Raw genomic sequence first — 17,780 nt, forward strand, 5'->3', positions numbered from 1 at the left:
TGATAATTACCTTTTGCTAGGTTCAGTGCCTTGGAGGATAGCAAACCTGGAGCCTGGGAACTACTCTTGCGCAGTGTTAAAATCTGTTTCATGATAAAATCTGACCGTAGGCACAGATTTCCTTGTGGGGCAAAGAGGATGTAAGGGATGCACACCAGTGTGCATCATAAACAGGTTGATATGGAAGAGTGCAGGACATCATGAGTAAAAGTCAAAATTGGATTACATTTGTCACCTAGCAGTTTTGAGATGGAGGCTGCTAAGTGCAGGTCACATCGGCTCGTACAGAAATACTTCCAATTTCTACTTCTCATTATATTTGCACTGTTGCACCTGCCCTATACAGTGGCACATTTGTCTGGAATTTATTTTCATCTTAGGTGTACGACAGTTAAATTTTTACTATTTTGAATACTTAATTTGTATGCATACAAAAGCAATGACAGGGAGAAATCTTAGTTTTGTTTTGTTGTTTGCATGTGTGTAACTGCCAGGCTTCGCTTGTCACCTTACAAATTTGGCTTTGTGGTGGTTTGGATCTGTCATGAGTGGAGAATGGGAACGGCAGGTTCCTTCAGGGAGATGCATTCGAGGTAGAGGGGACGCTCCGTTTTGGAGCAACCCCAGCTAATGCACAGTTACCATTTCTTAGATCTGCAACAGGGAGAAAACCTCAGGACATAAACACAACCAATGTGCTTGGCTCCTCATTGTCACATGTCCTGCTGTTCCAAAAAGAGTAAATGCATAAAGGAGGAGAACCACATAGTTGAAAAATACTTTTATTTAAAAAAAAAAAATCTTGAAAGTACAAGATAGTATATCGAGTATGCTGTACCGTGAATACAAAATAAATATTGAATTTCTAACTTTTTTTTAACACCATGGAATAGAAGATAAACGTAATTCATCCTTTGTTAATGAAGAAAGGCTTTTATAATGGTTAAGGCAATGGATTAACATTTAGATTCTGTTGCCAGATTTTCTGGCTGAACACTGGACAGTACTTAACAGTTGTTTCAGTAAACCTATGTAATCTCCATATATCACAGGAGCACTGTGCAAGTAAACTCACTGTTGGCAAAGGGCTCAAATGACAGCAGTTGGTTTTGGTGGGTTTTGTTTATCAAACGTAGGGTGGTTGGTGTTTTTTTTCCCTTGTGGGAGGTGTACCTGGTATTGTTCTACATAATTTAGAAATAGGGACACTGTCTGAAAAATGTAATTGCCTGGTTTTTGGGGGCTTTTCCATTTAGCATATTGCATATGTAAAATACTGTTTTAATGTATTATCTGGGCTGTTGTATATAAATATGTATTATGTATGTATGGAAGGATAATCATTGCTACCTCAGTAAAGAGAGGAAATCCAGAAAAACTGGGTTTAAGCTAGGATAAATCTGATTTTCCCCCTTGGCCTCAAATCACATGGATGGGAGTTCTTAGCTAGCTACAAAGTACACTGAAAAATCTTGTGTGCTTTAAAACATGCAAAAAACATTTAAGACATCTCTTCAAGTATCCTTTTTTGACTTATCTGTAATCATGTTGAGTACTTCATTTTCATGATGGCAACACAGGCAAAGGTAAGAAATCTTCAGTCTGCTAAGATAATTGTTCAGAGGGGTTTCCATCCTTCCTTCTCCCAAACCATGAAACCTCCGTTTTCACAACAGCTAATGCTTCCAGCTTCTTGCTAGTGACAGAATCCCCCAAGCCAAGCCTGACTTCCAGAGCGTGGGTGGCAATTTAGCTGTGAATTTGGTAGTAGCAGCCTGCCTTAGAGGTGACTCTTACTGGTTGTGGCCTTCCTGTTCAGGAGCTCTCTTGTTCTATTTTTGAATGCTGTGGACTTACCAGTGAGTGTATTTTAGATCACCTGCTTGACAGGGTTTCTCTCTGCTAAACATGCTATAGATTCTGCATATGTATTTATAAATTTATGGCACAAAAGGGTGTTAAGTGTCTCTACTGTAAAATGGAAGAGTTCCTTTTAAAATGAAGCAAAGTTGAAGCAATATAAAGGAGGAAGGACCATATAAATAAGGCTTTGAAGCATCAACGCTGAGTCCTGTTTTATACAGAGGAGCTCTTGGAATGTGGTACAGCAGTACTTCTTAGCACTGTTAGAGGTAACAGATTTTCTCCCTTGTCCAGCGATGGACAACGAGAAACCGCGATAGTGCATGCAGTGCTGAAGTCGTGCTGCATCACTGGGCACGTTACAAAGAAAAGAGATCCCTTTTAAAACAAATATATCCTGGTCTGAAATGCCCTTCTGGAAAGCTGACTGCTTCCCACCACCCACACTGGTGGGTCTGTAAGATCAGATGGTGACTGAATTAATGGTCTTTTGTTTTCTGCAGTTTGGAGACAATAAAGGAAAACAGGAAGGTGAGGATAGAAGAATATAGGGATAGTCTAAAGAACAGAAGAAGGAAATGACCTCTGCAGGTGGATGAACTGAGCGGACATGATCTACTCCCTAGCCTAGGATTGTGTAATACATAAGCTGAAAGACATCTGACTGTCTAAATTTCTCTCCCTGCACTTTTCTTTTCCTCCCCACACATCTCCTATGCTAAGTCCCAAAGAGGGCTGAAGAAAGGGAGGTAGGAGCCAGGTATCCCTGCCTCCTTGTTTTGCCAGGAATTACTTTCCACTTTTTCTTGAATGATCAAACTACTGAGTACTCTGAGGACAGTGGAGCTGTATGTGAGTTATCTGTATTCCCAATTACATGGTTACAGCATCGCTCCGGCCCTGCTGACAGGAGTTCCTCCAAGTAGCTGGAACAGCCTCAGCCTTTGTTGCCTTTTCTGGGCCGTTGAGAGGCCTGGAATGGAGGGCAGTTACCCGCCTGAGGTAAGGTGACAGTGAAATCGAAAGCAATAGTAAAAATACATTTGGGGACGGAAATCCTCTCCTAAATCATCTGCAGTTGCCAGAGGTGGAGAAACAGAGGACTGAGGAAAGGTTCAGCAGAGAGGGACCTGTAGAAGAGGGAAGAAGAGTATGTGAAGAAACAAAGACATGGAAAGAACAAAGTGCAGAGTAACTAGAGCAGAGACCAAGAAGAGAAAAATCCAAGCAGAAGGTGAAAAGTCAGGCAGGGTTCTGAAGACTAAGAGGAGCTTAAATGTGGAGAGGCAAAATGAAGCTAACGGACAGAAAGCCTAGCCAGAAGAGCAAAAAAACCTCGTTCAACTGCGTTAACTACCTATTGATCTTTAGCACTGAAAAGTCTCACCAACAATAAAAATAGTTTATCATCACACTAACAGCATTATAAAAATTGTTGAAACCTAGGGTGGTTAGTAAAACTAGACTATTAATAATGGCTTCTCCTCCCTCTAGTGCTCAGCACAGAGGACTTGACAATGAAAAGGGCCAAAACAGATTCTCGGTTCTCCAGAGGTAGTATCCTTGGAAAAACAAGGCATCCTGGTGGGACAGGCTGCTGCCAGTACTTTCTTTGGAAATAAGCAACATTTACTTCCCCAGTTAACGTACCAATAGCATGAGAATCCTCTTCACTTCAACAGCCCCTGTGGTTTCCTTCTGTTGCTCTAATCAGGCAACATCAGTGATACAGGAAACAGTTTTTTCAAAAATCCTTGTTTGTCCACCAGCAACCATAAGAAATCACCAAGAATAAGTTCTGTCTGTATCCTTCCTTTCTAGGACAAATGTGTTTTCCCTCTCTCCTTTTCTTGGTTATTTCCCAAAGCTCAGAGCAATTCAGTAGCATATGGAAATGGAATTTGTTTATGCATTTCGTCTTCATCCTCCTCATCTGCTTCATGGATGGAATTGGCTGGATCATCTTGCTCAGATTCTGCCCTTGTGTCAAAGAGCTGCTCTTCCATGAAGAAGCTCCCCATGCCGTATTCCTCATCATGCGCCTTTGTTTCTGCAGGCGAGACGTGGGGAGATCCCAGAACAAAACCTGCAAACCTGCCAGATTTTTAAAGGGAGAAGTGATCAGCTGAGAGATGGAAGAAATACTGTACATGCAGGGGATGCTGCCAATTAAGCAGGGATGTTTTAAGGACCGTGCAGTGCAGATGAGGGGAAGTTGCAGCATGAGCTAGGGAGTCCTGAACAACACAGAGTAAATCGCAACGGACAGCAACAACTCTGAAGATTTGTTTTCCTGCCTCATCTTCTCTTCAGTCTTCAACCTTTTCTATATAAGTAACTTTTGCTCTTCTGGAGGCCATCTGCAAGGTCTTGTGACTAAGCAAAAAGATAGAACTTCGTTTTCACATCTTGTCAGTACTCGTGGGGTAATCCAGAGTAAGCATTTGTACAGTTGGATAGACGGCACTTTAGCTTCTAAAAATAAATTAAAGCTGTAGCGTATTTGAGACAAAGGCTGTAAGAATTCAGGTAAGTTGACATTGCTAATGAAAGGAAAAACGGAGAGGATTTTGCGTTCCTACACTGCTGTGCTATCACCTTGCTTCTGGTGCAGCATGCACGTTCTGGGCAAGCCGAGCTCAAGTCTTGCCAAAGAATTCTTGCTTTTGGTGAACTTTGGAGCTGCAGTCTGGGAATTCTGCAGCTGTTCCAAGTAAATGCCAAACGGGAGGTCTGGCAAAACAAAGCCTGAACTTAGCACTGTCCCTACATTTCAATTTGCCACAAATCTTACTTTCAGTGGACAGCTACATTGAAGAGAGAGAATGGAGCTCGAGGTTTCTGGCAAGCATGTGGAAACAGACGGCAGTCCTGACACCTGGGTAAGTGTCGACAGCATCAGAGAAATGTAAGAAAAAGGAAATGCAGCTACATTCTGGAGTTCTGGTAAACTGATCAATAATTTACATTTTAGACTTAACATTTCTGTGAGATGGCTGTTGTCACCTCGCTCTTCTTGGAAGCACTGTTAGTCTAAATGGGGAACAGAGTTGGACTGGCTGTGTTTTACAGGTTTGCCTTGTGGTGAACTATCTCCTGATGCTTAATGGAAGTTTGAAGGGGTACTCAACTTTAAGTCAGACTTCTGTTGGTTCTCCTTTTTATTTTTGTGTTTTTATAGTGAACAATTTGTAAGAGCTATATTAACTAAGTGATGGCTAGAAAATACATGTGTCTCAATTGCTTGTTTTGCGCATTTGGGAGTATTTTGTTTTGCAATACTGCAGTGAGTTTTCATTTTTTATAACTTTCAATCATGCTATAGAATGCAAGTATCTTAGAAAATAAGATAGTTTAACAGTAAATCTATAAAACCTGGCAGAGAGGCTGTCTGTGTGCCCATCCAAGGAAGATGAAGGTTCTGAAACTAGTTTTAACATTTCATTGATTAAATTCCAAGCTGACTGGGGCTCCTTTGAAATTGCAATACTTGGTTCTGTGGCAAGGGCCAAGTCTTCGTGGCTAGGTAATATGTGGAACTCTGCTTCTGATATCTTAAAAGTTTTGGTTTTGACAGAAATATACTATTATAATTAATACTATATTCTGCAATATTTTCTGGCTGCATTTATCTGACCCTTCCCTTCCTAACCCATATTTGTCGTAAGTTTGTCTCAAGCTATATCTGGAGCAGCTCTTCTACCTGTTATACTTCCTAGGTGCAGGCACTGATTTTTTTTCTCTGTATTCTTAGTCTTAGATATTGGCTGATACTTCATGTAATAGGATTTCTTGGCTGTGCAGGCTTGCAGTTGGAGAGCTTAATGCGGGTAATATTTGAGCATGTATCTTCAGCCTGCCCCAGTTTTACACAATGCAAAAGTGTACTGCTCTAAAAACTGAAGAAAGGGACATTTCACTGGTTAGACGGCCACCTGAGTCAGTGTAGGAGCCTGCAGAGGCACTGTAGGAAGCCTGTACGTTTTCAGGAAAGCTGCCATTACCATGAATTAGCTGTGAACGTCTGCAAACTCTCAGAATAACTTATGGTTGGAGAGGAACAAATGGGGTTTAATACCACCAGCAAGTAATATCCTTGAGAGGTGTGGCTGTGATCTTCAGTGGGATTACTCAAGTAGATAAAGCTACCTGCAGATCTGACTGCATGCAAGATGAATGCACCTGGAACAGCGCCTGAAGTAGCATTTGGGTCTGCTGTGTAACAGTGTCTGTACGATGCATCTCCCGTGTTAGAGAGGCCAGATTTTCTTACCTATGTGGGGACTGGAGTCTGGATACAGCTAACCATGATGGGAAATCAGGGTTCCTGCAGAATGAGCGTAGCTCCTCCAGAGCTCTGATAGTTTCTGTTTCACCTTGTTCTCGATATTCCTCTTCAGTAAGGCATTTAAACACTAACTTTTTTGATTTGAAGTGGTTCTTCATTTTTCTAGAATGAAATGAAAACAATCAGTATTTCTAAAGTCTTCTGGCACACAGTTATCGTCATCCTTTTTCTCTACTACCTGCTATTAACGTACATTAATCACTTTTATGCTTTTGAGAGGACAAGCTACATTCTTGCATTAAAATTTTAGGACGAGGTGTCTAATGTTGGTTACCCTGTTTACCCTAGGTCTTAACCAAAGCTGCAGAATTCCAGAATGATATCTAATGAGTTTCAAATGAGCTTTGGATCAGGTCCCTATTGTGTATGCATGGACTGAAATCTCATAGAATTAAATAGATGGCTGCTTGCTCAGCCATTTTTAGGTGCAATATGCAAAATGTGTCTGTGCAGAGACATGGGCTGAATCAAAACCCAGTCTGCATATGTAACTTTGAAGATAAGCAATGCTCTAAGTCTGTTATGAGTTGTTCATGTTGTTTACTAGATCGCTTCTCTTAAATCTTGCTTTAAATTACAAAACTGAGTAGTCTGAGGCCAAAATGTTTACAATCTGATGTTTTTTTAGCTGCTGCGTAGCAATGTATAATATAATTAGATATCAATTAGAAAGTGTGCCATGTTCTGTTCCCTTCTGTCGACTGCTTTCAATTTAAATGTTGTGATGAGTTAAGATAAGCAAGGGCTGGATGCCCATAAAACTTTCAGCTCTGCATAAAAACACCTGCTCCAACCAGCAGCATTCACTTTCCTCCTTATTTCCCTGTAAAGAAGCAATGAACTGGAGCCCTTATTCAGGTCAAATGGTAAAGCTCTTGCTGGCTCAGGGGGATCAGTACTGATCTTAACAACAAATAATGTAAGATTCGTAGTTATTTTGATATATCTGCTGCTCTGAACTGTGTATCTGGCATCATGGCCTCACAGTTTCATGCTACTGCTTAGTGTTTTGAAACAAAAAAACCCCTTATCATTCTCCTAAGAGAAATTTGTAAAGCTATATTTCAGTGCTTTTTCACTTTATAGAAGCATCGGTTCCTGAAAACGAAAAAGAGGTCCACATGGAGAACAGTGTTTTAGGTAAAACAGGTGTGTTCTGACTTCTGTGAACTCGTAGCCAAATCTTACTGATTTCAGAGCTGAACCTGCTTACATCAGGTAAGTATTGATCCTGTATGTTGCTTTTGAAACTGTAGGTGCTTCTCAGCTGCAGGCAAAAATCAGTCTTCAACAAATGATAAATTCTACCTAAAATAAAAAAAAGCTTCAACCCTGTCCACACTTTAACATTTATAAAGAGCACAAGAGCAAAGCAATACGTTCTTCCAAACTAAACAATGTGTAAAAGACTAAAAAAGAAATTATTTGGTTTTTATTTTGGTTATGCCAGTTCTAGCCTTTGCCTCTTCCTGGTTCTCTGCAGTTCAGCAGAAGTCCACAGCTACGGAACAGTCTGCACTAAAGTCTCTTAATCTGGATGCCATCACTGAAGGTAAAAAACAGATGTAAATTGGCAGGATTTTTAAAATCTTCATTTGAGTGTTGTATTTGTGGTAAGACACACTTCAAATTCAAGGATGAGCAAACATGTTGTTCCCATATTGCTAATGAAAATACTTAGCAAACTAAGGTCTACGTATTGCAAGCAGTTCCCATTCCAAATGCCACAATATAAATGGGGCTCTGGGAATACGGGGGAATGTCTCCACAGCGATAACAGATTGTTTCCACGAATTGAATGTAGACAAGTACATCTAGGATAATAACCTTGGAAAACTAAAATCAATGGAAACTATTATTTTTGTGGACGTGGGTTTTTAGTCTCTGAACTCTACACTAACCTACAAGGACTGTCACTTTTAACATCTGCTTCTTAGGTGATGGTACACTGTTTTATCCCATAAGACTCAGTGCAAGTTACCTGCAGATTCTCTCACTAGACATGAAACCAAGGCAGTGTTGCTGCAGTCTAATCAGTCAACCAAACAGAAATGTTTTGGTTACCATGTGCTTCAGACGAAAAGGTGCTACATTTGTACTTACGAGCACAGCCAGATTTCTCTGTTCTCCATAGAACAAAACTTGTGCTTAAAACTGCCAAATGGAAAATAATTAAATTCCTGTATCTCAGGGATTTAAACCTGTTCTATTGCAGCTTTACATCTCGTAGAAATATGAACTAGTATTAGAAATCCATAAATCATTATTGAAGTGTAAGGGTTTTTTCATTATCAGCCTCCAGTATTTGCTGGTGACACAGGGACTTGGACATTCACAAATAGATACAAACCTGCCTATGTGACAAGCAGCACCAAGGGGGTAACACAGGCCTTTTGAACAGAGGCTGACTGCTATTACTGCATACGCAACCTGAGGTATGGTGACACCACAATAAATCAAGACAAAGGCTGTTAACTGTAGTGTCCACGTGAACAAGGTTATGCTCAGTTCAGTGGTAAGCGGTCCATGCTGATAGCAAGTGGCAAAGCTGGTAATTCCAACAGCCAGAAAATACCCTGTAGAAACAGAAAAGGAGGACATGGAGAAAAAGATGCCAACTACCCATATAAATCTTATTAGTTTGGTTCACAAAGCTTGCAACTGCTGTGAAGTATAGCCTGCTGTTTCTTGTGTTGTCTTCCAGATTACCTGCATTATGTTGCATGTGGTTTATACTTCAAAAGTGTGCAAAGACTTCACGAGGTGATTTGTGCACAGCCTTTAGCTGATGCTATGAGCACATGAATTCTCTCCATGCGAGAATGTCGAGGCAGGTGCCAGATCAATAGATTTGTCAGCCCCTGTAGCCATACCCAGTTAGCAACTCGGGCATCCAGTTCCCAGATCCAGCAAAATACAGACCAGTGTAGCTGCCCTCTTGCTGTTACAGGAAGTATGTAATGGCAAATCAATGAACAAATAATACAGGCAAAATCTGCTCTTAAAGCTGCTACTGGCCCACTGTATCAAACTCCTTATTTAATGATACAATGTGAGTAAATGCTCATTTGAATGGATTAGGAACCTTTGGAATATTCCAACGTCTGTGGCTTAGGAGAAAAAAGTACTCCATAAATTGGAGTCACTTGATTTTGTTTTTTTATGGGCAGGTACTCATCTAACCACTAAATTAAACCAAAATCTGCAGCACATTTTTTGATAATTTTCTTACCCAACAAGTAGTATCTGTGTTCAGACCACAACCACTGCATATTCTCTTTGAAGCAGTAAATAAAATAGAGAGAGGACATCCAGCAGCCACTCATTAAGATCCAGAAGGTACTGTGCTGGAAATTTTAAATAAATAAATAAATAAATAAATAAATAAAAAATAAAAAAATTTCAAGTCAGAATCAGGACCATTGTGTGCAAGGCAACTCACAGGCAAAACCAGATGTGATATTCAGTAGACCTACAGGGCTTATGATCTGCGTTAGACTTCCACTGCATAGTGCTCTGCACGCTACAACTAAACAATGTCAATTCTAAGTGGAGCAACCGCATCTCTGTATTTGTCTATCATGTCCAAATGTCACAGCATAGCCTACTGCAGTGTATTTCCAATTAACATATCTCAGTAATATTGTGGGAATGCATGGACTTTATAAAAGTAAAGGAAAAATTCACATCTGCCTTGCAATTAATTGTCTCTGGTGAACGGAAGAGAATCTGTCCCAGTTGCCACTAAAACTACATTTTGATTTAGATTGATTCATAGATTCAAAAGTAAGCTTAGCTCCAGTCCAATAAAAATAATTTATGTTTCAGAATAAACTCTTCTTGTACATCAACAATCTCCTGTTCACTTTAAACTCAGAAGCAAGCTAACTCGAACTTGATTCTGACCTAATTATATTTATTTGACGCAAGCAATCCTGCAGTCATTTCAGTGGCGTTACCTAGCCACAAACACAGAGCAAGATCAGAATCTGGCTCTGTACTCTTCACTTCCTATATTATGATGTTGATGATTCTCATTATTTTGTCTTACAAATGTAGATTTACCCTTGGAATAAACCTTTTAAGTGTCAACAGGACAAAGACTAGCAGAGCCAGAACACCCAGTATTATTCCAGAAAGGTAAAAGAACTTGGTACTCCTGTAAGAAAACAAGAGAGAATACGGTGAGAAGTATAATTTGTAATGGGTTAAGATGCCAACATTTGTAAAAACAGCAGTGATCTTCAATAAGAACTTAACACAACTGTAAGTTAGGGTTGTAATTACATCGTTAACAGGCCCAGTTTGGATATTAAATCCATGTAAGAAAAAATTCCCAACAGATACTTAAGGTCACTGGAGTTGTTACAGGCTAGGAGATTGCATTGTTTTTTTTTTTAAAGCTCACACTAGTTCTGATTTCATTGACCTTCTAGTTTTAGTAATTTCATTTTCTTCTATGTACCAATATGGTTCTGTACGGCAAGAAAAGTTTTATTTTTTTTCATTTAAAATGTAAAAAACCCCTCCACAAACCCACAAGTTTTTTTTCTAAGCTTATGCATTTATAAAGTCTGACTTTCTAATTCAGACTTAACTCTATAAAACCTATTGCTGCTTTGCTTGTTTTAGAGGTGCCTCCTGACAATTAATGTGACTCATTTTGCTTTGAAGTTTTGCTCTAACAAGAAGTATCCTCCCTTACATGCTATGCAAAACGTGACCCAAAGAACGATGGGGAAAGGCTGGCACAAAGGTGGAGGCAGACGAGGCCCTAGATGGCCTCATCCTAAGCATTTCTCGCTGCAGGAAGGCATCGTTTATAATACATGCAGCACTATTTAGCATTCAGCTAGCCTCAATGGTCTACAAAAGGGAGAGAGAATTTTTCTGCATCCACACACTTGCTGGTTGAGGATTGTCTTGGTGTCGGCCAGCGCTGGAAGCTTGAGTACAAGAACCCTACCACAGCTCAGTGATTAATAAGAGTGCAGCACTCCAAGATAGAGAATCATAGAATCATTTAGGTTGGAAAAGACCTTTAAGATCATCCAGTCCAACCGTTAACCTATGTCACAATCTGTTCAAACACAAATGGTATGAAGAAGTTTTAAATATATGTTCAGTTTCCTTATTTCACTTCCCAAAGAACTGCCTCTTTAGCTCAGAAAACAGACCAAAGATGCACAGGCTTTGGGAAAGAAGGTCAAAAACCAGCAGCTAGTACTCACCTGCTCAGGCTGTTTGCAAAATGGAACAGAAAAATTCCCGCTACAAACAAAAACAAGAGTTTTCCATCTAGCACTAAAAAAAGGGGGAAAAAAATAGAAATGTACTTTAGACTAATTCAGTCTGAAATGCTGATGATATAAAATATCAACAGAAAAGTCCCAAGCTTCTTACAGAAGAGATGGTACATTCAGTAACACTGGCAATACCAATCTATCTGTAATCTAAACTGAAAGCTTTACTTACTTTCTCGTTTCACACTCACAGTGTACGATTCTGTTTTGAAGGGCTGTATTTTGAAACAAATATCCTCTCCATATTGTTTTATGCTTATGAAAGTTTCTGTAGATGTCTCTGGTTTCCAGAAGATTTGAATAGCACATGCAGCAAACTCAAAAACAGTTTCTGAATTACGACAGTTGCTTTTTTCTGAAATAGGCTCAAACCTGAACACTTCGCTGCTGTTAACTTTTACCTAAAAACAAACAACAGAATACACAGAGAAGTAGCTCAGAATCACTGGGCTTTTTTGTTTTTCTGAACTATATAGCATATAAGCCATGCATGTGATAATGAGAATCAGTATAGAGATCTCGAGAATAAAATGCTAGTGCAATTCTTAGTTGTTTCATATTGGTTATTAACATTATGCAAAGATTTAACGGTTTAGGCCTTACAAGGTGATTCAGAGAACTCAACGTCAGCAAAGTTCTATGGAGGGGCCTCTCAATCCATCCAAAAGCTCGGTGGGTTTGGTTTTACCATGACACTTGCCCACACACAAATTTCTAACACAACCAGTACTATTTGACTGACCACAGTTTCTTTTGTGGATGTTCATACGCTTCCCCATTCCCCTCCTGAACCGTAAGAAATTGGACTTGCTTTTCTTGTAGTTAATACTGCAATCTTCAGGTTAGGGACAGAAGAGGGATACGGAAAATGAAAGATAACATAACCAGAAATTTAAATATAAGCACATTCCTGTTGGGTATTTTTGGGGTTCTCGCTAGTTCCTAGCACCCTCTCCCACCAAACTGGTAAAAGATCTTGTCGATCTTCTGAGATGGGATGATCTTCCTGAAGACTGTGATTCATTGTGAGCTCTCGATCAAGGCATGTTAGACAACAAAGACCCATCTACGAAAGAGTGATGCAACAGGTAATAAAACAGGCTTCTACTGGGAGAAGAGACAACATGTCAGCAAGCAATTTGTTGGGGAAGAAAACTGAACTTCCTGCTTTTAAACATTTACTCCAGGAAAGCCTGCTGGAGGCTTTCACCACCTGAAGTCTGCTACCATTCACAGAAACATCTGCAGCATGTTCCTGAGGAAAATAGTCCTGGGAACAGCCAAAGAGATGTTCCACTTCTGAGAGCAAATTCCTCCAACAGAGATGAAGTGAAGCGGTTTCCTTCCCTTGTCTAGAAACATACTTCCCAGGAAAAAAAAGGAACCACACAGATAGTCAGCTTGTTCCTTTAGCTATTATTGCTTCCACTATTAAGAGATTTTTATATTGTTTTGAGCTAATCTCTAAACATGCTTCTTGTAAGATGACCACCTGTTACTCAGAAAAACAGAAATGCACTGCTACTGCTCTTTTTTTCATTAGTCACAATCTAGTACACCTTTGGTTCCTATACCGTGGCCCGGTATGCTACAACGAGTGAGTCATGGAACTGCATTTTATCCTCAAGTTTAAAAGTTTTATAAAGGCATTTGGTGATAAGCAAAAACATTTGTGGCAGAGGTTAACAGTGGTCCATCAGTAGAAAAGGTGTGCAACAAAGTAATATGCAACGCTAGGCTGATGTTTGTGTGGCATCGTACTATAAGCCTGGTTGACATCCTTCTAACAAAGAGAGGCCGAACCTCACTGCATCTGAAGTGGAGGATCACAATGCTGCATTTTTGTCATGGCCCTACCTATGCACCATGCAAACTACGAATTACACAGCGATAGTGCTTTGATCTTGTTAATTGATCATACGCTTTGCTGGCAGAAGTTCCCGTGAAATGTGTTGCATGTCTGAACGATCCCCAAAACGGCCTCTTACCTGAAGAGTCGACCAAATGTACTGTAAGTGAATGGTTCTGTTCTGCAGATAGCAGTAACAGTTTTCATCCCGTTTCTGGATGACATCCATTTCCTGCAAAAAGCTACAGTTTCTACCTGGGGGGGGGAGGCAGAAAAGTTAATTTTAAGCATGTATCAAATACAAATGTATAATTTTCCTCCATTTCATTGTTGTATGTGCTGAGGGAATCACAAGCAGTTTGCAGATAATCAAACGTAAGAACTATGCTGGAGGGTAGCATGTTCAATATGATTTAGATAAAAATTCAAATTAGACTTTTAATCAAGTCACTTAGGCTCCACAGTAAACTACAACACCTTTGGAAGAAAGAAATTAATCTAGGGTGATATTTTTAAAAACGTAATCCACAAAAGCTTGGCTTCGGTATTAGTGTTTTGATGGCACTCGAATAGGGTCTCTGGGCCAAATTCACTGCTGGCACGAGTGGGTGTAACTCCACCAGAGTCAATGCTTATACCAGTGCTGAATGCAACTGTGGGAGTCTGAGCAGGTAAACAGGCTTACATATTAAAATAGTCATTTAGCACATGACATGGCTGCTGATTGCAGAAGTCCTACTCCTCTCCCTCGGAAATGTTTCTAATGTTAAATAACACAACTCTTCTCTTTAAAGCAAATTTTCCTGACATAGTCCAGCCATGACATCTAATAAGGCAACTGCACTGATAGCTTGCCATAAGTCATTTAATTCGGGATGCTAATTAGTCTAACTCTCCTGAAATGTTAGTGACCCCCTACGATCTTCAGAATGAAATTGCACTTTTGAGCAGAAATGCACCTAAAAAGATTTATGGAGCAAACTTTGAAAAATAACATACATTCCGATCTATATACATGTGTAAAATATACCCTACAGTGCATTACCGCAGTGTTCTGGGAACATAATTAAAGAGAAGAATAAAGGAAATAATTACAGATCTGAGCAGAGGGAATCATCGGGCTCACTGAATAGAAAATGTAGGTCTTAGCCAAGCTCAGTAATAACTGCTAAAACACTGTCATACACTCAGAGCAGCAAAATAGTCTCAATCTGGACAAGGAGATACTGTTTGCAGGTAAAAACCTGCCCTGTCTCTATAAGGAAGCTGAACTTAGGCTAAATTATTTTTTAATCAATTTAATTATGCCAATGAAAAATACCTGAGTGGATGTTCTTACATAAGTTTATTAAGTCATTCCAGAATTAAAGTGTCCACAGATGATCCTGCTAAAGTAAATTGGTTTAAACTTAAAATTTGGGCATTTTTATTGTGAAAAATTAACCATGTGATTAATTTTCATCCACGGCAAATCCAGCGGGAGGGAGCACAACCCTTCCGACAAGGGCTGGCTGTGCCTCGTAACAGGCGCTTCCACAAAGGCCATCAGAGGAAGCTGCAAAAGGATTCGTCTCTGAAAAGTGCTGCCGACTGACGCAGCAAGCAGGCGAGGCTGGGCACTACCCGGGGCTCAGACTGAGATAACCCGGTGGTAGGAAACACCGATACCCTAAGCAGGGCCAAAACGCAGCCGAGAGCGCCCACGCCTTCCCTCCAGGGCGTGTTAGGATTTTCTGCCACTGTGGATAAATTATCCATCCACATTAGAAGCAACGTCCTCCACATAGAAGGCTAGAAAGTATTTTCTTACCCCCCTTAATTTTAAGGCATTTTCTTCAGGAAAATAAGCTCCATAGAACGAAACAATCGCGTTCCAAAAGCAAAGATGGTTCCCAACAGGTAACTGTGAGATGGAGGAGGATTGTAGCTACCGTGAGGACACGCAGAGAGGGCAGCTCTCAAGTTTTGAGATCGCAAGCAGCGGAGAGCATCGGCACCTGCTGCAGAATCCGGAGGATGCCCCAGAGTCGGGAACGCCAAGGCAAGGGGGGAAGCAGTTTCTTGAGTTACTCATCACTACTACAAGTGAGAATAACCTTTAGGGTTCTCACTGCCCTCGTTAACAAAAGACCTGTTCCGCACCCAACTCCCCTGAACCAAGCTAAGGAGAAAGCCAGCGGGAGCAGGGCGCGCCCCAGGCCCGTGCCCTCTGCCAGCGGCACCCGGCCGCCCGGCCTCTGCCGCGGGCGCGGACCAGCGCGGCGCTGGCCCTCTGCGCCCTCGGTGCCGCTTTCTCCGCGGCAGCTCGGTGTCCTTGTGGAAACGGAACTGAGCTGGGACAAGCGGGAGGAACCAGGGGACGCGTCTGGCCCCTGAAACGACTTCAGCTCTCGGCCGAAGCGGACAGGGAGGGAGGCGGGCGGGGAGGCGGCGGCCCCGGCCTCCCCGTAGGGCAGCGCCATTTTGGGCAGCAGCAGGTCGCGCTGTACCGGGGGCGACGGAGACCGAGGGAGAGCGGGGGCAGGAGAGCGTGCGTCCCCGCTCCCTCTTCTCACGGGGACGGGGCGGGGAGTGAGGAAACCCCCCCGCCGGTGAGCGCCCGGGCAGGGGGAAGGGACCCCCGCCACCCTCCCCGCGACCAAGCCCACCGCCGCCCCGCCCGCGGACCGCTCTGCCCCGCCGCCGCCGCCGGCGGAGCGCTGCCGGCCCCGCGCAGGCCCCTCGGGGGCGGGGGGGGGGGAAGGCCAGTACCTGGTGACGGCGCCTGCCCGCTGCCCCCCGCCGCCCCGGACAGCGCCAGGAGGAGCAGCGCCAGCACCGGCCCTGGCCTCGGCCGGGCCTGGGGCCGCTGCCAGCGGCGGGGCGGCCCCGCCGGACCCATGTGGCGGCCGCCGGCTCCGGCCTCGCCCCTAACGGTGGCGGCGAGGGCGGGCCCCGGTGCGGGGAAGGGGCGGTGCGGCCCTGCGCTGCCCCGCCGCCCTGCTGCGCCCGCAGGGCCGCGCTCGGCTGGCGGCGGGCCGGGGCGGCTGGGGGTGACCGGCCTTGGGCAGGGGGCTCACCCCGGTTTATCCGGAACACTTGTGCGAGGAGCGGGCAGGGGCCCCGGCCGGGGGCAGCCGCCTGTCCGGGGGCAGCCGCGGGCCCTCGGCACCGCTGACGGCGGGGGGCACCTCTTCTGGCGCGTTACATCCTACCTCGTGTTTCAGGGCTTCAGTGGAGTTAAGAGCGCGCACTTGGAAAGAAAAAGAAAAATCATATGAGCGTAACAGCTCAGCAAAAGTCTTTCCCTGGGTCGTGCTCCCAGAAACGGTGGCTGGGCTTACCAGTCAGGGTACGAATTGGTCCCGAAACAAAGGCTCACGTCAGCGGCTTGTGACACTTCCCAAACCTCAACCAAGGCAGCCACCCCAGCTGAACAGAGGAGGGTTGATGTCTGTCTCCTTACGCGCCCTGTTCCCGATGCCCCCTTCCCCTCCCGGCCTGAGGGAAAGGCCAAGTCGGGTCACCAGCGTGCCTGCCATGGGCCGTGGTTGAGTCAGCCATTGAAGGACACACATTAATCAGACCCTCTGCCCACCCAGAGGAGTTCCCTGAATTAAATGTTACTAGTGCTTTGATGGAGGTCAACGTCCACAGCTTTTCTGTATTTCCTAGGCAGCCACAAGAAGAGCCTGGAGCAGGACGCACATTTCCCCCGCCAGCGCTGTGAAGACACGAGCTAGGTCCGACTCAGCCCTGTCCCCACTTGCACATTGCAGTTGTTTTAGATCACTTGTGAGTCACAGGCAGCAGTCAGGGGTGGAAAGGGCTGGAGCTTTTTTCCTATTCTATGAAAATCAATAAACACAATTTTGCCAAGGCATGCTGGCATCACCAACATCTCTTTTTACACTGAGCGCTACATTTGGCCTTTCCAACCTACTTGCTTTGCTACAGTGTGTTCCCTTCCTTGTTCTTAAAAGTACGCCGTTTCTCTGTATGAAGATTGCTTTTGGTTTTATTTTTGATTGTTTAGGGCTGGATCCAATTCCCGTGGGTGCCAGAATAGGCTTTTTTAACACCTGAAGGGGTCTGCCCACTGCCTCGCACCTTGTCTCGGCACTTACATCTGCAGGGAGTGGGTGGTGCGGGGCTGCGGCTCTCCTCGCCTTGCCTCCTACACCCGCTCGGTGCTGGCTGGGCTCGCATGTAACTGTGGATTATTCCTTGCAAGTGCTGAGGAAGCGGAGAATAAGGGCAAAAATAGTTGGGATTTGATAGCGTGTGCAACATCTGACAAACTTCAGTCTCCAAAGGAAGCAGCGATTGATTTATATCTTTATTTGTCTTCATGTAATTTGGGTGTCGTCTTTATATAACTTTTCAGGCACTTTCTCTAGCAAATGTGGTGAAGAAAGAAATGCTGGATTCTGTGCTT

The 17,780-nt window shown here is 43.2% G+C and overlaps 1 protein-coding gene across 1 annotated transcript; it reads right to left on the bottom strand.

Moving 5' to 3' along the window:
* Positions 1–63: 63 nt before the first annotated feature.
* Positions 64–16,286, bottom strand: NEMP2 (nuclear envelope integral membrane protein 2). The gene is made up of 9 exons (XM_087731699.1): positions 16,115–16,286; positions 13,503–13,618; positions 11,687–11,915; positions 11,443–11,515; positions 10,277–10,370; positions 9,444–9,558; positions 8,562–8,787; positions 6,137–6,313; positions 64–3,957 (listed from the first exon to the last, which is right to left on the bottom strand). The coding sequence occupies exons 1-9, from the start codon at positions 16,242–16,244 to the stop codon at positions 3,732–3,734; spliced, it is 1,386 nt and encodes a 461-aa protein (XP_087587825.1). The 5' UTR covers positions 16,245–16,286; the 3' UTR covers positions 64–3,731.
* Between the last annotated feature and the right edge of the window lie 1,494 nt (positions 16,287–17,780).

This window comes from Nipponia nippon, unplaced genomic scaffold, assembly GCF_047370975.1.
Source record: "Nipponia nippon isolate SJK-2023a ecotype South Korea unplaced genomic scaffold, ASM4737097v1 scaffold_5, whole genome shotgun sequence".
Lineage (NCBI taxonomy): Eukaryota > Metazoa > Chordata > Aves > Pelecaniformes > Threskiornithidae > Nipponia > Nipponia nippon.

Coding starts and splice junctions, on each gene's coding strand:
- NEMP2 (XM_087731699.1), bottom strand. CDS start 16,244: ATGGGTCCGGCGGGGCCGCCCCGCCGCTGGCAGCGGCCCCAGGCCCGG. Junction 11,916..13,502: donor ACATTTGGTCGACTCTTCAG/GTAAGAGGCCGT, acceptor GTTTGTTTTTAG/GTAAAAGTTAACAGCAGCGA. Junction 8,788..9,443: donor ACACAGATACTACTTGTTGG/GTAAGAAAATTA, acceptor CTGTTTCTACAG/GGTATTTTCTGGCTGTTGGA.